The 21,988-nt window shown below is 36.6% G+C and overlaps 1 protein-coding gene across 2 annotated transcripts in view; it reads left to right on the forward strand.

The window, feature by feature from the left end:
• The first annotated feature begins 1,457 nt into the window (after nucleotides 1-1,457).
• Nucleotides 1,458-21,988, forward strand: part of Rab23 (RAB23, member RAS oncogene family) — a 35,247-nt gene continuing 14,716 nt past the window's right edge. Inside the window, exons 1-3 of one of the 2 annotated variants that reach the window (XM_026398940.2) lie at nucleotides 1,458-1,704; nucleotides 9,537-9,756; nucleotides 11,998-12,083. In XM_026398940.2, the coding sequence (XP_026254725.1) occupies nucleotides 9,602-9,756; nucleotides 11,998-12,083 (241 nt within the window). In that variant the 5' untranslated portion in view covers nucleotides 1,458-1,704; nucleotides 9,537-9,601. Of the gene's footprint in view, nucleotides 1,705-3,843; nucleotides 3,889-9,536; nucleotides 9,757-11,997; nucleotides 12,084-21,988 lie in introns of those variants that run through there. The other variant, XM_077801697.1, reaches the window with a different exon arrangement.

The raw sequence follows: 21,988 nt of genomic DNA on the forward strand, positions 1-21,988 counted from the left end.
ACTTAGTGTGACACTGACTCAAAATTTTCAAAAATTTTGAGGGATGGACTCAAAGGTAGAGCATTTGCCTGCATGTAGAAGGCCCTGGGTTCAATGCTCAGTACAAGAAGCAAGGGGAAAATAAAACAAAGAAAGTCCCAAGGCAGTTAGTTGATCACCAGGTCTCACCAATTCTCTTACAAATGGATTTCCCAGGTTATTAACTCCAACCAATCCAGAAGCAACAAGTACTTTTCTTTATGGACTGTTTTCCTATCTTAAAACTTTCTCTGTTTTGTTAAATCACTTCTCTTATGTATAGGCAATGTAGGTTCAACATAAGCTATTAATGCTTTTCTTTCTCAAATTTTCATTTTTTAAATGCCCTTGGCTCTTAGTTCCAGCAGACATATTTTCAACCGCTGCTGGTTGTTGGGGATCTTTTCCCAGGACTGGGTCCTTTTTTTTTCTGGCTGATATCTGCAATGGCTCAATAAGCCCTTTTATTTCAGAGAACCCATAGTCTCAAGAACTTTGACTTAACAATAGGGAGGGGGGAAACGTTAGTATGTACTTTTGTGTCTAAATTTTTATACTCAACTTTGGGTTTCCATCGTTCCTCCATGCTGTTGCCTATAGTTGCAAATGGTTCTTTGCATTGCCATGTAGTGTTCCTGTGAACATTGTGAGAATCTGTTCACTTACTGTTGATGGTCTTTTGAGATACTGACCTTTGGGCCTATTACAACAAATGCAGCTATGAGCATTCTGATACTTGCCTGTCGCTGCACCTGTAAATACATTTCTCTCAGCTGGAAGTGTAGGGTCTGAATGGCAGGGTCAAATATGCACCCTTAGCGAATAGTGTTTGTTTCTCAATTATTATTCCACTTTACATCCAAGGAGTAAGGTAAAATAATTCAGTTACTTGCAATAACTTCAGATACTCGCCAACACTAGGTATTTTCCATCATTTTTTTCCTATTTTATTTGGAAATTAGAGGCAACTGGGACAAGTTTGGTTGCTTTTTGCAGGACCTCTTAGCTTGGGAGTTGGTTTTCTGAATTACTAACTAACTCAGGCTTCTACCTCGTTCAGCCAAATCCTGTTGGCTGTGAGTGCATTTTCACTTTGCTTGACAGTTTTATTCACTCTGCTACTTGGATGTCTCCAACTCAAGAAAATAGGTGTGCACTGGGGGCGAGGAAAGAGCTTTGAGGACTCCGGAGTCTGATCGTAGTTTCGGTAAACTTATGCGAACCTTCTTCGTTTGAGTTCTTTCTTCCAGACCCTAGGGCTAGCAAATCCTTCTCATCTCTGGAGTTCTGGGTATACGCGGCCGGCCAGGAGACAGGGATCCCACTGCAGCCGCCCACTCCACCACCAGCCGGTGCAGGGGTGGGGCGGGGCACGGTTTGGCGCGGAGCATGCGCAGAACAAGCCCGGCGCATGCTCCACAGTGCGGCGGGTCCACAGTTGAGGGGAGTCGAGTCTCCCGCGCCCCGCCATCCCTGGTGGAGCCACCGCTTAGCCATTCGATCTGAGACCTCAGTGCGAATAAAGTTAGTTTAAAATCCATAGTCATTTTTAAAAGAGAGAAAGAAAGTGCGAGGCAGTCGGGCGGCCCCCCTGGGGAGCTGGCGCGTTGGGAGGCGGTGGCGGTTGCGCCGCGACCAGGAGGAGCCGGTCGCGCCGGCCGGCGGGTCCGCTGCTGGCGAGGGACGGTGAGTAGCGGCTCGCGCTCCGGGGTAGCGTCGCTGCGCTCATCTGCCCTCTCCAGGGCCGCCTGAGGTTCTCGGCCTCCGCTGGGGAAGGACCCGCTTCTCTTGGGGTCCGGGGAAGCGCCTTGCGCCGAGCTGCGGAGAGGGGCGTGGGGGCAGGGGCCTCCAGGCCCGGCTCCCATCCCCCCCTGCTGAACAGAGCCCAAGTTTCTGGGAGGAGGTGGGGGGCCCGGCGCCCATTCTCAGTTCTCAGCGGTCGGATCTCTGTGGGCGGCGGTGCCAGAGATTACCTTGTGGGCGGGAAAGAGTGGGGTGGAGCGAGGCGCCGTCTCCCCACGTCCATCCCTCCGGCTGGCTGAGCATCCAGCTTCTTGCAGTTCCCCAGCCCCAAATGGAGAAAGGGGTGGCCCAGCCGGGCGACGCACCAGCGGGGGACCTAGAGTGCCGGGTTAGGTTTGCGCGGGAAGAGGGTCCCAGGTCTGCCCTGGCTGGGCTTTCAGACCCCTAGTCTCCCCGCAGTGGGGGCCCCTCCTTAGCTGCGGCCCCACCCTTCCCTAGTTTCTCGCTCCAACTGCTAGAATATGAATGAGCCAGACTGCACTGTTTCATTGACTCTGGCTGCCACAGAATTTCTTTACTCAGAGATTTAACTACCGTAGTTTCCAAGAATATGTACCCGAGTGTGAGAGCGTTAAGAATCAGGAGCTAGTGAAGTGGCGGTGGGGTCCAAAGTAGGCTATTTACTTCTCTAGTTTTTACATAACTTTCTAATATGTTATGTTCTAGGTAACTTCATTGACTCTAGGAAGTTTTTAATTACAAGTTATTAACGAAAAAACACTTTTTGATCAGAGTTGACGCATCCTTTTCATTTCTAATTAATTGTTTGGCCAATTAATTTTAAAATTAAGTTTGTAGGGAAAGGGTACTTACATAAAAGCATTACTGTCAAGGTTTTAATTATACTCAGAATTCGGCTCTTCTAAGGACATTGTTTTGATGTAGGGTTTTAAGTTTGTAGTGACTGAAAAATCTCTAGAGTTATGTTAAGATCTGCTTTCATTTTTTTCTTTCAATTTTATTTTTGAAATTTATGGTAAAATTGACTTTTGAGGAGGATGTACAATTATGTGAATTTTAGATTCATGTAACCACTACTACAGTCAGGACATAAAGCAGTTCTACCACCACACACAAAAAAAATCATGTTATTCCTTTATATCTCACTCCTTACCCCTAACTCCTGTCAATGACTGTTCTTTTCCAGAATGTCATTTAAATTGAATCATTAGTCAAGGTCTCCCTGCAGGCTGGTCTTTGAACTCCTGGGCTCAAGTGATCCTCCCATATCTGACTTTTGTCAGTAATTTTAACTTTTCCACTATACCTGAAATCACTTGAGCCTAGACATTTTTTTTCTGAGTTTTTTTTAAATATATTTTTAGTTGTAGATGGACACAGTATCTTTATTTTATTTGTTTGTTTGTTTTTATGTGGTTCATGGAATTGAACCCAGTGCCTCACCCATGCTAGGCAATCGCTCTACCACTGAGATTTGGTAAGTTGTAAAGTTATACACTCAGTTGTGTAGTGGTATCTCATTGTGATTTTAATATGGCTTTAACCAACGCCCAAAGATGTTGAATGAGACCTTTTGATACTGCTTCTTTCACTAACCATGATGCTCTGAGATCCCTCCCAAGTTGTTTCATGTTAGGATAATTTTTCTTCTTTCTTTTGTGGTATTGGAGATTGAACCCAGGGCCTGGTGAACTGAGTTACATCTCCAACACCCCCATCTTTTTTTTTTCTTATTGGATACAGGGTCTCAAATTGCCATTGTTGGCTTTGAATTTATGATTTGCACTACCACCACATCCATCAATTATTAACTCTTTCCTTTCTCCCTTCCTTCCAAGTAGTATTTCCTTAGCTTGATATGTCACATTCATCTACTCATTTATACATCCATCCATTAAAGAACATTTAGGTTGTTTTCAGTTTTAGACAGTTATGAATAGAGCTGCTATAAATACATGGTACAGATTTTTATGTGAACTTTTCATTTTTCTAGGGTAATGCTACCTGTGAGATTTTAGGATTATATAGTTAATCTATGTTTAACTCATTGACTGTCAAACCATTTTCCAGAGTGGCTGTGTCATTTTGCAATCCCACCAGCAAAAGGTGAGAATTCTAGTTTCTCCACATCCTTTCACATTTTTCCCAGTACTTGACACTGTCTTTTTTTTTTTTTTAAGGAAGGTGTCCCTGCAGGCTGGTCTTGAGCTCTTGGGCTCAAGTGTTTCTCCCATGTCTGACTTTTGTCAGTAATTTTAACTTTCCCAGTCTGAAATCACTTGAGCCTAGACATTTTTTTTCCACTGAGTTTTTAAGTTGTAAAGTTATACACTCAGTTGTGTAGTAGTATGTCATAGTGGTATCTCATTGGCTTTAACCAATGGTCAAAGGTGTTGAATATCTTTTGACATGTTCATTTGATATGTATACCCTTTTGGTGAGTTATGTAGCCAAGTCTTTTGCCCAATTTTGAGTTGTTTTCCTATGTTGAGATTTGAGGATTCTTTATATGTCTGGTTACAAATTTTATGTCATGTGTTTTGCAAATGTTTTCTCCCAGTCTTTAGTTTGTCTTTTTGTTATTGTGACGATTTTAATGTTACTGAAGTCCAGTTTATAAGTTTTTCCTTTAAATGTGTCTTTTGGGCATTATGTCCAAGAACTCTTTATCTAACACCAGGTCAAGAAAATTTTCTTCCTTCTAAAAAAATTTGTTTGTTGTTAAAGTTAACAGTTTTACATTTAGCTTTGTGATTCATTTTGAGTTGTTTGTGAAGTTTAGATGAAACTTTTACTTTTTTGCATGTGGATGTATAATTGTTTCATCACCATATTTTGAAAGACTCTCTTTTCTCCATTGAATTGCTTTTCCCACCTTTGTGTTGGTTGTTTTTGTGTGGATCTATTTTGAGCCCTCTGTTCTGTTGCATTGATTAATGTACTTTCCCTTTGCCAGTATCACACTTTCTTGATTAAGTTAGGTTTACAATGTCTTTAAATTAGGCATTATGATTTCTTCCAATTTTCTTTCTTTTTAGCTATTTTAGTTCCTTTGTCATTCCATATAAGTTGTAAAGCTAGCTTGTCTGGGAAATCTTGTTGATACTTTGATTGGAACTGCATTAAATCCATAGAGCAATTTGAGAATTGCTGGTTTTTTTAACATTTATTTTTTAGTTATAGGTAGACACAATATCTTTATTTTTATGTGGTGCTGAGGATCAAACCCAGTGCCTCAAACATGGTAGGCGAGCACTTTACCTCTGAGTCACAACCCCAGCTCCAAGAATTGCTGTTTTTACTTTGTAGAGTCTTCCAATCCATTAACATGTTTTGTCATTCTATTTATTATTTAGTAGTGTTTTGTAATTTTCAGTATACAGATAGTGTATGTTTTGTAGTTTTTAGTTTTTTTTTGTAATTTTTAAAAATTTGGGGAGCTTTTATAAATCTGATATTTTAAATTCTGCTTTCAAATTGTACATTGTTAATATATAAAAGTATAGTTAAATTTTATGTGTTGCCCTTGTATCCTGTGACCTTGCTAAACTCAGTAATATTAGTTGCAGGGTGTTTTGTTTTCTTTTGTTTATTGTTTTGTAGATTCTTTGGATATTTCTACAGAGATAATCCTGTCATTTGTGAATAGAGACAGTTTTATTTATTTTCTAAATTTTTAAAAAAAATTTGTTGGCTGTTGCGCTGGTTAGGATTTTGTGTATGATATACAGTAGTGAGAGTGAACTTCCTTACCATGTTCCCAGTCTAAGGGAAAAGCTATTAAGTCTTTGAGAATTAAGTATGATGTTAACTGTAGGTTTTATGTTTTCAGTGCTCTTTATTGGGTTGAAAAGTCTTATGGATTCTAGTTTGCTGGGAGTTGTCCGCCCCCCCCCCCAAAAGGATGTTAAGTTGATATTGTGATGCATTTCCCACCGCCCCCCCCCCCCCAGCCTAATGTGGTGTATTACATTAACTAATTTTCAAATATTAAACCAGCTTCCTTTCCCAGAATAAAGCCCATTTGGTTGTGGTGTATTGTTATTTTTATATTACTCAATTCACTTTAATATTTTGTTGAGAAATTTGCATCTTTGTTCATAAGAGGTTATTTGTCTATTTTTCTTTTTGGTACTTTTGTGTGGTTTCAAGATAATGTTGGCTTCATAGAATGAATTGGGAATTGTTTCTCTCCTCTGTCTATTCTGAAAGAGATTTTTTGTCATTGGTTTTAATTTTTCAAATGTATTATGAGGTTCTCCTTTGAAATCTCCTGAGTTTGAAGATTTTTTTTCCCTGAGTTTTAAAGTTACAAATTTAATCTCCTTTATAGTTATAGAACCATTCAAATAATCTTATTTCTTATTGTGTAAGTTGTGGCAGTTTATACTTTTTGATCTCCATTTCATGTAGGTTGTCAGATACATACATGTGTGAAGAGTTGTTTATTTTTATGTCTGAAATTGTATTATATTTGAAATATCTTTCTGGCCTCTGCCATTTCATCCTTGATATTGGTAATTTGTGTCTGCTTTTTTTTTTCTTTATTAATCTTGCTAAAGATTTGTCATTTTTATTGAACTTTTTCCAAAATTAGCTTTTAGTTTCTTTTAAATTTTATTAATTTCTGTTCTTTATTATTTTCTTCCTTTTGTTTGATTTGGGTTTTTTTTGCCCTTTTTCTGTTTTCTTGAGGTGGGAGCTTAGATTGGTTTTTGAGTTACTCTTTTCTAAGGTAACTCTGAAATCTGTTGTATCTTACACATTTTCATATGTTGTTCTCTTATTTTTATTTAAAAAAATGTTTGTAACTTCTCTTTAGATTACTTTGGTCCATAGAGAAGTGTGTGTTTCTGGTTTCAAATGTCTGGAGATTTCCCTGTTACTTTTCTGTTAGTGATTTCTAGTTTGATTTCATTGTGGTCAGTGAACACACTCTATATTGAGGGAAGTTGGTGAAAGTTTTGCCTTTCTAATAGGCATCTTCTAACACTACCCCAGCAAGGAAAGGGACATAAAGGTGAATAGAGATGACAACTGCTGGATGGGGTGGATGTCTAGGCTCCCCATATGATGGTGGTTTGGGGTTGAGGGTCCCTTCATGACCTCCCAATGGGAATGAAAGTGGTGGCTCTTCAGTTGATCTTCTCTGATATCACCTCATGGGGGAATTAGGTCACATCATTATATTTCTCACAAGAGTATGTTTTCTGTCTTGCTCTTGCTAGGCTGCACTTTTTCTGGTACTTTAGCTAAAAAGAGTATACTTTTGTTGGGTCTTTTTTTTATTAGCATTTCTTGGTTATTGGTGCCTCCATAATCCAGTCTGAGATATATGAGAAACTCAAGGAAAATTCACTACTTTGTTCCTTGTATCCTGTGGTCCATAGCCAGGTACATAGCCAATCTTCCTTCTTCTTCTTCTTCTTTTTTTTTTTTTTTTTAAGAGAGAGAGAGAATTTTTAATATTTATTTTTTAGTTTTCGGCGGACACAACATCTTTGTTTGTATGTGGTGCTGAGGATCGAACCCGAGCCGCATGCATGCTGCACGCATGCCAGGTGAGCACGCTACCGCTTGAGCCACATCCCCAGCCCTGGTTTTTTTTTTTTTAATTTTGACACAGGGTCTCACTAAGTTGCTGAGGCTCTAACCTCAAATTTTGATCCTCCTTCCTCATCCTCCTGAGTCACAGAGATTATAGGTATATGCTGTTGCACCTGGCTCCCTTCTTTCTACTTTTTAGAACCTTATGTTTGTTTTATGTATAATATCCAGAGTTTTAAATTATACATAAAATTAATGAATAGGGAAAGAGATGTCTATTCTTTTAGAAACAGATCTCTGAAGTATATATTTTTAAAAGGGTAAACTATGATACATTTTGTTGTCGCTTTATTATTATTATTATTTTAAACTTCATAATCTTTTGGCATAAATAATTATTTAGGTAGAGAGAAGGAAATTGCCTTCCAAGAACTCAACTGGTGTGAGATAAAGCTAGATGAATAGGGGTCAGATCATGGTAGGAATTTTTGAGTTTTACTGTAAGTATCCTGAAGACAGACCTTTTCATAGAGTAGAAGGGTGGTGGTACTTGATATCCAGCTTGTATCCTAGACCACTTAAATCATATTCTCAGAGAAAGGATCCAAGCATTAGTAATTTTTAAAGTTCTCTAGGTTATTCCAGTGTATAGTCAAGGTTTAGAGTCACTAGCCTAAGGTAACAGTTATATCATTTGTCTAATTATAAAATCACTTGCCTATTTGAGTCCTTCAAAAAGCAAATGTCAGGAAGGAATTATAAGCCTAAGAGAGTTATTGGTGGAAATGCAAAATGTTCAAGAGGAGTCCTTCAGACTGCAATGCCAGTTTGATGCCTGTGAAAGGAAAAAGGAGGATTGAATGGAAAGAGCCCCAGTCTGTGGCCGCCAGAAAACCTCAACCAGTTTGATGGGGAGACCCTGCACAAAAAGGAATCCCACATTGAGCAGAATTGGCCTGACTCATGTTGGGCACAGTTGTCCTTCCTGTTTGCTCTTCGCTTGGGGAGAGTATGGCCTTAAAAGAAGTGGTAGTGCAATAGATCCTAAAGGTGTGGTGCCTGCACACTCAACATAGCATTTCTTTTGAAAGGATAATTAAATTGTATACTTCTGTGCTCATTTTAAAAATTTCATAATTGCAGCTAGTGCTCTGAGATTTCTGATGAATTATATCACCGACTTAGAGCCTCTACTTTAGCAAGTACTGACAGGTGATTCTTATGATCAGGCAAGTTTGTGAAGTACCAGGGGCAATTGCTGAGACTCTACTAAGGACAAAGAAAGGAATTTTCTTCACATTTCAGATTTGTTTTGTGTAGTGGTTGTATAAAGAGTTTTCAGTTAAGGTAGTTAGAATATAATAAATACGGCAGGGGCCTAACTAGTAATTAACTGTAACTGGTCCAAAACTAAAGAAAGAATATGATATAAGATTTGTGTAGACCAAGGGGTTGTGAGGTGGGGAGGGAAGGGGGAATTGATTATGAACAATATCCAAGTGATATTGGCCGAATTATATTGTTATATTGTGTATATGTATGCATATGTAGCAGTAAAACTCATCATTAATGTACTACTATAATGCACTAATAAAAAAGTGTGAAAAATTAAAATAAAAAAATTGATTCATTGTAAACCTTTCTTTGGGGTGTTTTTCTAGGGATGTTAATTATTACCTATAAGGTTAAAAAACATTTTTATCAGATTTTACATTTGCTACCCATTTGGTGTAATACTATGGGGGTATTTATTATGCTATGTAAAACTACTAAGTTTTGCATGTTTAACTTTCACTACGGTAAGTCCTTTATATGTATCCATGATCAACAACACTGTGAGGTAGATTTTATTGCCAGGATACAGAAGCTTAAAGAGGTTAGGCAATAACTTCACCAAGAGTACATTACTAGTAAGTGGTAACTTTAAATCAAGCCTCAGTTGCAATGCCCATAGGCTTGGTCTGTATGAAACAGAATGCTATGTAGAATTAGGCATTTGTTGATATATGAATGTCATGCATTGTGCTGTTGATGTGGTATCAAAAATTATTGTTTTATCTTCCAAAAAATTTATCTAAAAGAGGTAGAATGAGACACTAGTCTTGGAAATTAATTCTTGTAGTGTTATTTATTGATAAAATAGTTATGGTTTATTTTATTTTGTACAGTTTTTGTGACACAAAGGATAATTTCATTTTAAACTACAGGTGTGAAAGAGAAGTTCTGATCACTTGGAATTGGAGTTGGTACTGAAACCATTTCTACTTCAAAAATGTTGGAGGAAGATATGGAAGTGGCCATCAAGATGGTGGTTGTAGGCAATGGAGCAGTTGGAAAATCAAGTATGATTCAGCGATATTGCAAAGGCATTTTTACAAAAGACTACAAGAAAACCATTGGAGTTGACTTTTTAGAGCGACAAATCCAGTATGTAGTTGACTGCTTTATCCCTTTGGTTTTGAGTTGTGAACTATATCCAGGACTTTCATTGTAGTAATAGTAACTAATTATGGTAGTCCAAGGTTAAGTGGCAGTGACTCATGTGACAGTTGATGGCCGTTTTCAGTTATTCATTAGCATATATATCTTTATCCTTGTTTTTCCTTTCATCTTCTTTTCCTCTTTCTCTTGTTTTTTTCATTTTTACTGTGCTCCCTTTCCCCATTTTTTCTTATGTTTTATGTTTATTAGTGATAACTTGAATATTTATTACATAAAATGGTGATAGACTTTAAACAGATTTTTGTTTCCTATTTTATTTAGAAGGAAAGTTACCTGTCTCAAAATAAAGTTTTCATCTCTTACATTACAGGTGTCTTTTGTTTAGAATGTCTCTTCTCTTTTTAAAACTGGGCAATACTACTTAGAAGTTAAGGAAATAATAATTTGGTTTTATTCTAAAGGTATAAGAGAAGACAGATTTGGAAAGATTAAATTTGCCCATGAAAAGGAAAACCTACTTCAGGAAATCCAGTTGAATTTCTAAAACACCTCAGTAATAGTTTTTGTCATCAATCTTGATAACTTTAAAGACTGTTTTAGGTTGTAGGAGACAAAAGAAAATAAGAACATTAAACATCTGATTCATTGGCCTAGATACTAACATCAAGTAAAGATAACTGTGTTTATCATTTTGAAAATATTTTTTTAGTTGTAGATGGACACAGTACCTTTTATTTTTATGTGGTGCTGAGGATCGAAACCAGCATCCTCTGTGTGCCAGGTGAGCACTCTACCACTGAGCTACAACCCCAGCCCTGTGTTTTATTGTTTTAAAGATGATTTTTTAATCTGTTCTGGGATGCTTTTTTGTACTTCCATATTTGCTTGCTTTCTTGGAGCATATTTTTTAAGAAGGTTCATTTTAAGTCTTGATGGTATATATTTCTTGTACTTATTACCTGAAGCCAAATTAATATTTTAAGTATATAGTTGATCCTCATTATTCGTAGGTTCTTTATTTGCAAATTCATCTACTTGGTAAAATTTACTTGTAATTACAAAGTAAGTATTTGAGTATTTTTGTAGTTATTTGTGGACATGTGCAGAGCAGCATATGGGTTACCCAACATGTACCTTCCTAGCTGAGGTCAAACCAAGGTGTTATTTTTCTTTCTTGTTTCAGTTCTCACACAATGAACACTTGTCTTTTTTGTGTTCCTTATAATGCCATATTTTTCACATTTTATGCTTTTTAAAAGTTTTTATTTTTTTAGTTGTAGATGGACATAATCTTGGATTTATTTATTTACTGCTTTTTTGTTAGTGATATTACTGTTTAAAATGGCCCCTAGGTATAGTACTGAAGTTTGTATTGTATTGAAGGTATGATGTGCCTCATGGAGAAAAATACTTGTGTTAGGCAAGCTTTGTTCAGACATAGATAAGAGTGTTATTGGTCTATAGTGCTTGCTATTGGATATTAATTGAACATTAATGAATTAACAATTATATTAATAAGTATCTGTACTTAAAAACACATATAAAATAAGGTGATGAAATGTAACTAGGGGTTCTCAGGAACCTAACCCTCTAATTCCCCTAGGAGTGGTGTGGTTCAGTGCTTATTTGGTGTTCAAAGTGATATTATGGGACTGGAGTTGTATCTTAGTGGTAGAGCACTTGCCTAACAAGTGAGAGGCCTTATGTTTGATTTCCCAGCACTACATACACACACACACAGACAAATATATATATAGTGATATTTTAGATCATAGCTCCTATAAATAATGAGAATTAACAATATGACAAAGTAGAGAAAATTTTTTAGTTGGAGGGTAACAAGCAGGTAAGCTGCTTTCTCTTATTCTCATTCTATCACTAGGGCATCAGAACCCATTAAAATGGTGTAGTGAGAGAAGAATAAACACTGGCCTAAGGGAATTCCCCTTTGCCAATACTTCCTAATCTCAGAGCCACTACCATTCATGACTATTGTTGAAGGAGAAAAGTGGCAGATAAATCCAAATCATATGTAAAGCTATATAGCTTTGCTTTTACTATTGGGAATAGTATCAACATTTAAAAATACTGAACTCATAGACTTTTTCAGAGTGAAACTGACAATGTAGTTTTAATACTTTTGGATGTGAAAAATAAAAATGTACACAAAGCTAAGTTTCAAAAAATATTTTCATTCATATGGAATAAATTCATCTCTCCTTTCAGAGTTAATGATGAAGATGTTAGACTAATGTTATGGGATACTGCAGGTCAAGAGGAATTTGATGCAATAACCAAAGCCTACTATCGAGGTAAAATGTGAGACTTATATTTTTTGCTTGGTGTGTTCTTTAAAAAATAAATATCTATATCTATATCTATATGTATGTATGTATGTATATGTTTTTAAAATATTTGTTTTAGTTGTATGTGGACACAATAACCTTTATTTTTATGTGGTGCTGAGAATCGAAGCCATGTCTCACGTGTGCTAGGTAAGCACTCTACCGCTGAGACACAAGCCCAGCCCCATACACACACACACACACACACACACACACACACACACACACATATTTAATTGTAGTTGGACACAATACCTTTATTTTATTTATTTATTTTTATATGGTGCTAAGGATTGAACTCAGCTCCTCACATATTCTAGGCAAACACTCTACTGCTGAGCAACAACCCCAACCCCTTGGGTGTGTTCTTTTGGCTGAATAAAAAACTTTGCTCTTCATGTTTCCCACATAAGGATTTCTCTTTAATATCTGTTTATTTATTTATTTAGTTAGTTAGTTAGTTTTCAGCAGACACAACATCTTTGTTTGTATGTGGTGCTGAGGATCGAACCCGGGCCGCATGCATGCCAGGCGAGCGCGCTACCGCTTGAGCCACATCCCCAGCCCCAGGATTTCTCTTTAAGAATAGTTAAAATAGAGCTGGGAACACAGCTCAATGGTAGAGTGCTTGTCTAACATACACAAAGCACTGGGTTTGATTCTCGGCACCACACACACACACACACACACACACACACACACAAATAAATAAATAAAAAGAATAGCTAAAATAATTTCAAAGTATTTCTTAAAAATCCCAGTTCATTATTCTTTTTTTTCTTACATACATGACAATAGTGGAATGCATTACATTCATAATTTTTTTGCATTCCAATTCTTAATACACCTTTATACCACAATTTATCAAATCTGTATATATGGTTTGTTGACACCAAATTCACATCTTCATACATGAATTTAGTATAATGATGACTGACTCCTTCCACTATCCTTGCTGTTCCCCTTCTTCCTCCCTTTCCCTCCCACCCCTATTCCCTATATCTAGAGGTAATTTTTACCCATGCTCTTCCTCCCTACCCCACTTTGAGTCACCCCCCTTATATCAGAAAAAACATTCGGCATTTGTTTTTTTGGGATTGGCTAACTTCACTTAGCATGATCTTCTCTAATGCCATCAATTTCCCTGCAAATGCCATGATCTTATTCTTTTTTAGTGCAGAGTAATATTCCATTGTGTATAAATGCCATATATTTTTTTATCCATTCATCCACTGAAGGACATCTAGGTTGGCTCCACAGTTTAGCTATTGTGCCAGTTCATTATTCTTCTAAAGATCTTGTGGAGTGTCAAATAACACTTCATACTATAGATAGCTTATTTCTGTCTTAGAATTATGTGACTCATATAGATAAATCCAGCTGAATCAAGACAGAAACTATTAAATGTCTACCCTGACACACAAAGAAATTACTGTACTTTCAGAGTGAAAACTTAACATATAAAAAGTAAAGCCTCTGAAAATAAGATGGCATTTTGCTTAATTAAAAGTAAATGACACGGTAATTCCTATTAGTGCAATGCTAAAGAATAGTTCAGGGAAGTGTTAAGTATACGTGGAGAGGAAGGAGCCACAACAAGAGAATTTAAGGTTTTAAAATATGAGCTTAAATTCCTAAAGAGAGTTTCAATTGAACTTATAAATGGAGCTTAGTGTCCTTTAATATTTCCTATAAAATTTTGTCTTTTTGGAATTTTTAAATTTGCATTTTCACTTTTTCAGTACTGCCAATTGAACCCAGGGCCTTGGGCATGCTAGACAAGTGCTCTACCACTGAGTTGCATCCCTAGCCATTTCTTTTTTTCATTTGAGACAAGGTCTTTGTAAGTTTTTCAGGTTAGCCTCAAGCTTGTGGTCCTCCTGCCTCAGCCTCCAGAGTAGCTGGGACTAAGATATGTGCTACCATACTTAGCCCTTTTCTTTCGGAATTTAAAAGGACATTTTCAGTGTTCTTCCAACTCACTACCAATGGTTTCTGAAATGAAAAACAATAACTGAAAGCTTGATCTAGTATCATATAACATGATTTTTTTTTTTTTTTAGTTAGGACACAATACCTTTATTTTATTTATTTATTTTATGTGGTGCTGAGGATCGAACCCAGAGCCTTGCATGTGCAAGGCGAGCGTTCTGCTACTAGAGCCACAACCCCAGCCCCAAGCATGATCTTTTGATGCTTAATAAGGATTTGGTAATTCATATCAATAGTTGTTTAATACTCTGCATTTCCCAGATGCTGTTGAAGAGGTAAAGGGACAGTGACACATGAAACTGAGCGCTATAAACATTCACAAAAGTGTGCCAGATGTGGTTTGCCTGTAATCCTATCAACTCAAGAGGCTGAAATAGGAGGATCCTGATTTCAAAGCCAGCCTCAGCAACGGCAAGGCGCTAAGCAACTCAGTGAGACCCTGTCTCTAAATAAAATACAAAATAGGGCTGGGGATGTGGCTCAGCGGTTGAGTGCCCCTGAGTTCAATCCCTGGTACCCCCCTCCCCCCAGAAAGTGTGATATATACATGTGAGAGGAAGAAATCATGACAACATTTGCATAGCCCATGTTGGCTCAAGTGTATGCTTAAATTCATAAAGAAAGGTTCAGTTAAACGTACTGATTTCCCTTTCTTCTAATGACATTTCCTCTTTGCCTAACCTTCTTGTTCTAACTAAAATTTGATTCATTTCCTAAAAATGCTGTTATCCCTTCTACCTTCTCTAGTGGAAGTTGTCTTCTTGCTCACATCCCCACATCTTCATGTTTTTCAAAACTTGATGGATGTTGTTGCAGGAGTGTCTTTCTTTCTCATTTCTGTTTCCAAACCATTTCTCTTCTTTTTGAAACCTCAGTATCTTGAAATTCAGTCATGAGAGTTTTACCTACCTCCCTGGTTACCATGGTTTATCAACTTCATGTCTCCTTCCTGGTAACAGTGGTATCTGGATCATTTTTTTCCTTTAGAATTGTTCAGTTTATTTTTTGTTTGTGGTGCCGGGGATTGAATCCAGGACTAGGCTTACACCTCTACCTATTATTACTTTTTGAAAATTCAGTTTATTACTCATTTCCTTGCCCTTCACAAGATCAATGATCTTTTTATTACTTCTAAAATTTAAACCTCTATAAAGTCTCCCACTTGATGATTACAAGTTCTTATGATTCTAGCTTGCTAACTTTAATATCCATATTCTATTAACTATCCTTGAACTTGTTGAGAGCTTCTGTTCACTGACCTTACTACTCTTTTTACTATAACTTTTCACATGATTTTACTTCTTTCCTTTCTCAACTTAGTTTTTCTCATTCTGTAAACATTTGCTTTAACTCCCTGCACTGCACTCCCTGTATAATTCTTGTTCTGTAAAATGTTCAACCCAGTTCAACCCCACTATCTACCAGTCTGTATCCAAGCACTGAACCTTATTCATGAATATCAGGACCATTTTGACTGAACTTTGAAGTTATGATCACATAGCTTTAATGAATATTCAGTGTCCACATACTAATGCCATCAAACAACAAAGTCCCTGTTGTTATCCAAAAGAGATGTTTATTTTATGCCTTCTCTTGCCTTTAATATTTAGGATCCCTTTTTTTTTCCATTCTCAGATGACTTCCTTGCTTCATATTTGAGAAATTAAATGCAGTCAAATGAAAATTATCTTATTCTTGTCATTGTCAAATCATGTCCTTTGGTTAAACTCCTAGTAACCTCTTGTTTGAGAAAATAGTTCAGGCATTTTAGCATGGTGTAAGAAGACTTTATAGTTGTGTTTCTCTTTGTGTATCTAGCCTCATCTCCTGCTGATTCCTCATATGCACTTAACTCCTGTGAAATCTCCAGATTATTTTTTCACAGTGCCTGAAATTCTTTCTTGTCACTTTTGACCTTCTACCTTAAAGTGTGAACAGCTCAGAAATCTATGAAACCTTTTATGGCCCCCACACCTGAAAAGATTAATCAGTTTCTTTTGAGCTACTTCTTTATGATTATTGAATTTATCATTATATAGTGTTTGCATGTTTATCCCTAACAGACTGAGTTATTTGAGATTCTAGCTAATGGAGCTGCAGAGTTGTAGGGTTTATTTTGTTTTGGTTTTTGTCCTTTTTTCCTCAGCTCATTTGCATAGCCCATGTTGGCTCAGGTGAATTCAGTTGCTCTTAAGAGGCCAATTCATTTGGTTAATTTTTTTAATTGTATAAAAATTTTGGGGGCTAGGAATGTGGCTCAAGCGGTAGCGCGCTCGCCTGGCATGCGTGCGGCCTGGGTTCGATCCTCAGCACCACATACAAACAAAGATGTTGTGTCCGCCGAAAACTAAAACATAAGTATTAAGAAAACACTCTCTTTCTCTCTCTCTCTCTCTCTCTCTCTCTCTCTCTCTCTCTTAAAAAAACTTTTTTTTTTTTACCTAACAGATATTTCGTTATGACTTTAAGCTACAGGCAAAATAGTATATGTACACATTTGTAAATATAAATTATTTCACTTAAAAATATTTGCTCTCTCACTAGAAGCCCCAAGAAAGGAGGATAATATATGTTTTATTATTGGCTCTATGCCTGTTACTCAAGATTTAAAGTTTCCTTTAGCAAATGTGTATTGAGTATGTAGTGTCTTGTGTGTTCTAGGTAGATTGTAGGCATTGTAATCTAATCCTGCTTCCTTGTTTTGTCTTGTATTTATATTCATCTAGTAACATTTCTTGGAAATACATCCAAAAAGTTTTCCTTAAAGATAATCCTTTTTTCACATCTTTTTTTTTTTTTTTTTAAGAGAGAGAGAGAGAGAGAATTTTTTAATATTTAGTTTTTAGTTTTTCGGCGGGCATAACATCTTTCTTTGTATGTGGTGCTGAGGATCGAACCCGGGCCGCACGCATGCCAGGCGAGCGCGCTACCGCTTGAGCCACATCCCCAGCCCCCTTTTTTCACATCTTAAATTTGTTTTTCTGTTTTAAAATCTACTCTTTAAATTGTAAAACTTAAAATGTATTTTATCTTAGTAATTAGAATGATAGCAGTTTAAATAATCCCAAAGACTTTAGAATCAGTAATGATTATCTATTCAAAGTCTCTTAAAATAACCTACCTTAGTTTTGATGAAACTGAAATAACAGTTGTATACAATGGAAATTCTACTGACTTCTTCGTTAAGGTCTTATTTGACATGTCATTGTACACAACTTGAAAGGGAATGTGTATGTGAAATGGATTATCTGAGCAATACTTGAAATAGAATAGGTATATTAAATAGCCAGTTTGAATTGGCAGTGTTAATGATTATTTGGATATAGTTTCATGCAAGTGCATAAACTTTTCTACTTTCAAGTGGGATTTACCACTGATTTTATTGAAGTAGCTTGCTACTCTATTTGTAAATTCACACATATGATATAAAATATGTATCCTTGAGAAACAGGATGAATTCAGGCAGCTTTTGAATATATATCTTATTTTTTCCACTTCTGAAAATATAGAATTATAGTAAATAACTGAGATCTAATAAAAACATAATTTCACTGATATTTAAAGTTGCCTTTCTAAATTGGTACCAAGGAAAATTGACTTCCACTGCCTACTCTGAGAAATAACATTCTAATTTTTTGAGGAGAGTGGTATACCTCATAAGTGTCATCCTAAGACTACATGTCGCTGCTTACTATTCACTCTATTTATTCTGTCCTTAGAGGTTTGTTATAGTTTGGATTTGAAGTGTCCCCCAAAGACACATGTGTTGAGGGCTTGGATCCCTGCTTAGCAACATGCAGAGGTGAGGCTTTGAGGAAATGATTGGATCTCCAGGGCTGTAAGCATATCAGTATATTAGTCCATTTGATATGTTAATCATTTGAGTGGACTAGAAATTGTAGGAAGTGGGACCAAGTTGGGGGAAGTAGGTCCCTGGAAGGATGCCCTACAAGGGTATTTCTTGTGCCTGGTGTGTTCTTTCAAGCTGTCTCTCTGCCTTCCTCCTTCCTTGCTGCTCTAAGTTGAGCAACTTTCCACAACCTTCCAACCATGAAACCTTCCTCCCCTGAAACCTAAAGCATGGTTGGGGCTAGCTAACCATGGATTGAAACCTGAGAAACTATGAGCCAAAATAAATCCTTCCTCTTTTAAGTTGTTATTGTCATGTGTTTTGGTCACAGCAGTAAAAAGCTTACTTATACAGCTTCCCATCAGAATGGCTTTATCATTGTATATGGTTGCCAATTTGTATCTTGTGCACCTGTATTCATGCTGTAGGGTTGAGAATTATGTTATTACTACTTCAAGCTCTTAGAGTAGTTTTTTTTTTAATTTTTTAGTTATAGATGAACACAATACCTTTATTTATTTATTTTTATGTGGTGCTTGAGGATTGAACCCAGTGCCTCATGTGTGCTAGGCAAGCACTTTACTACTGAGCCACAACCCCAGCCCCTAGATTGTTTTTTTTTGGTTTTGTTTTTTTGGTGCTGGGGATTGAACCCAGGCATGCCTTACCACTGAGCCACATCCCCAGCTCTTTTAATTTAGTGAGACAGAGTCTCACTAAGTTGCTGAGGGTGGCCTTAAACTTGGAATTCTTCTACCTCAGCCTCCCAAGTTGCTGGGATTACAGGCATGTTCCATGGCACCTGGCCCTATTCATATTTTTTAATGGGGTTATTCTCACCATCTGCTTACCTGTTTTTTTCTAAGGAAAAAAAAAAACCCAGGTATAAATACCAAAAATAGTAATTACATGAGATTTTCACTATTTTTTATTCTCCTTTGTTCTATAGACTTTCTATATGAAATATATGTTCTTTTTTTAAAAAGAGCTTTTTAAAAAATATGTATTTTTTAGTTTTAGGTGGACACAATATCTTGATTTTTTTTTTTAATTTTTTATTTTTATGTGGTGCTGGGGATCAAACCCAGTGCCTCACACATGCCAGGTGACCACTGTACACTGAGTTACAACCCCAGCCCTATATGGATATTAGGAAAAATGTTGTGTTATTTCCTTTTAAGATTTTGACAATTTCATATGGGAGTATTATTTTTTTTAGCCCAGTAGTTATTTTTGGGTCATTGTATACATATACTTAAAAAAAAAAAGCAAAACTGTGTGAATCTATAGTTATCCCTAATTAAAAGTTTAATTTAGAAATTAGCTAGGTACAGTGATACATGCCTGTAATTCCAGTGATTCAGGAAGCTGAGTCAGAAAGACTGCAAGTTCAAGGTGAGTCTCAGTAAAGTAGGGAGGCCCTGTCTCAAAATGAAAAAAGGACTGGGGATATAACTAAGTAGCCCTGGGTTCAGTCCCTACCACTGAAGAAAAAAAAAAAAAATCTGGCCAAATGTAAAAACATGATTTAATTTGTGTATAAGTATAAAGAAAATGTTGGAACTATCTAGTTAAGTAAATCATTTGGGTCCCTGATGATTTTTTTAAAAGGACCAGATAACTAAAAGTATTTTAATTTCCCATTGTAGTTTAGGTATTATTCCTGCTTTCACCGATTTTTACTATAAGACCGTCCAGGTTTTTTATTATTTAGTTGTTTTGTTTGGATCATCTAGTTTATTGTATAGTTAATGTAGTTTAGTACTTTTTAGATCTCCACATATACCAGAATTAAAGAGTGAGCCATCTTTATTAGTATTTATATCTTAATTTACTATGAATGATGTTTAAATTACTTCCCCCTGTATTTCACTTGGATTAAAAGGCTTAAAATTTGGTTTCCCTATATTTAACAGTTTAACTCAAAGTTGCCCTAAGCTTCTAAATAAATGTCTGTTAAAAGCTTTTCTTAGCCAGGCACACACCTGGCAGAATCCCAGGTTCAAAGCCAGCCTAAGCAAGCTAGAGAGGCCCTAAGCAACTTAGTGAGACTCTGTCTCAAAAAATAAAAATAATAGGGCTGGAGATGTGGCTCAGTGCTAGAGTGCCCCTGGTCTTAATCCCTGGTGGTGGGGGAGGACTTAATAACATTACCTTTTTTTAGCCAACTCTATTAAAATGACAAAGAGGGTGGGAAACTTAGGTCTTCACAATGCAACTTGAATTAAGGAAGAAACAGTGACAGTTTTACATAAATTTAAGAAATGCTATATTGAACATTCTTTTATGCTTTTATTTGGAGTTCCATCAGAATGCTTTGGTTGCTGAAAACAGAAAAGCATTTTCAAATTTTATAACTTAAACTACAAACAGGGTATATTGATTTGTTTAATAGAAACGTCTGAAAGCATAACTTTTAATTGTGGTTTGTTTAGACTGCAACTTCGCTTAATCGCCTGGCTTTGCCTCCTCCCTGTATGGAATTCCTCTCATGTTGATTTTCTCCTTGACTGCAAGATTGCTACCATGAGCAATGAACGCCACATGCTTTGTTTATATCCTTGGGGAGAGAAGGTTGCTTCTCACAACAATAGACCAAAAGTCTCAAGCTTTTTCTAATTAGACCAGCCTTGACCTGATTACAATAGTCAAGGATTGAATGTGATTAATTGGCTTGGATCACCTACCCCACATCCACAAAAACCCCTCCTCCCACAGAAGTTAGGTTTAGTCTTCCTAAACCATATGGCATTATATATTGGGGGAAGATGTTCTTAGGAAGGGATGTCAGCTAGGCAAGTGATAATATCTACTACTAGTATAGATTGAGATAATAATGTAATTAGGAAGATGAGTTAAGATACAAACTTGGTGATTGAAAAACTGCTTTATTCAGTTTTATGACTCACTGATTTAAATCCAAAAAGAATTACTCATGATGCATAAAAATCAATAAATTAAAAACTTAAAAATTCTATATAATTTAAGAAATAAACAAAACCATTGCTCAGTGACATTATTTTATAGACAGGGATTGCTGGCTTAATTGTTCAATGAGACATGTTGAAATATGACCTTATAAATAGGTTATAACAGTGCATGTGTCATATTAAGAAGCTTTTTGGAATCCCAGATGATTTATTCTGGGTGTGTAAACTCTATATTGGCAGGTGCTTATAACCCATGAGAATCAAGTGTAGGGGAGAAAAAACTTCATATACCCTCTTGGATTCAGTGATCAGGGGCTTGCAAATTAAACTATAGATTAGCAGATGAAAAAACAAAATTTAATCTAATGTGCATATGGAAATTCACAGCAATATGTGACTCAAGGAAGCATTTAAACCTATAAACAATCTTAATAGGGGAAGGGGAGGGAAAGAAGGACACTTACAGAGAAACAAATGACTTTTTGGAAAGATAAATGGGTACTTAAGAGAACAGATGTGGGATGTGACAGTTTTGTGACAATGATTATTTGGGTATGTGGTAATCATAAGAATCTCTTCCCTGTTCTGGGGATATATGACAATTGAGTGCTTTTTAGCAAGCTCTTTTTTAATGCAGATAAGGGGTTCCAGGAACTCAGATTCCTTTTGCTTAAAATAATTTTCTGGACCCCTTCATAAGAATTCCACTGTTATGGCTAGCTGCTGTCACCTGCTAAATATCCTACTGAACATAATTTTAAATGACCTCATGCTGGTGAAGGGGTGAGAAATCTTTTCCTTCTAACCCTCCAAAGTTTATGACCTGGGCCCCATGCCAAAAGGCAGAGTAACAAGAGAAAAGCATACAGCTTTAATATATGTAATTTATATGACACAGGAACTTTCATAAGGAAATGAAGACCCAAAGAAACAGTTAAACTTTAGTGTTTTTTTTTTTTTAAAGAGGGGGGGGGAGAGAGAGAGAAAGAGAATTTTAATATTTATTTTTTTAGTTTTCGGCAAACACAACATCTTTGTTTGTATGTGGTGCTGAGGATCGAACCCGGGCCGCACGCATGCCAGGCGAGCGCGCTACCCCT

The sequence above is a fragment of the Urocitellus parryii genome, chromosome 8 (assembly GCF_045843805.1).
Source record: "Urocitellus parryii isolate mUroPar1 chromosome 8, mUroPar1.hap1, whole genome shotgun sequence".
NCBI classification, from domain to species: domain Eukaryota; kingdom Metazoa; phylum Chordata; class Mammalia; order Rodentia; family Sciuridae; genus Urocitellus; species Urocitellus parryii.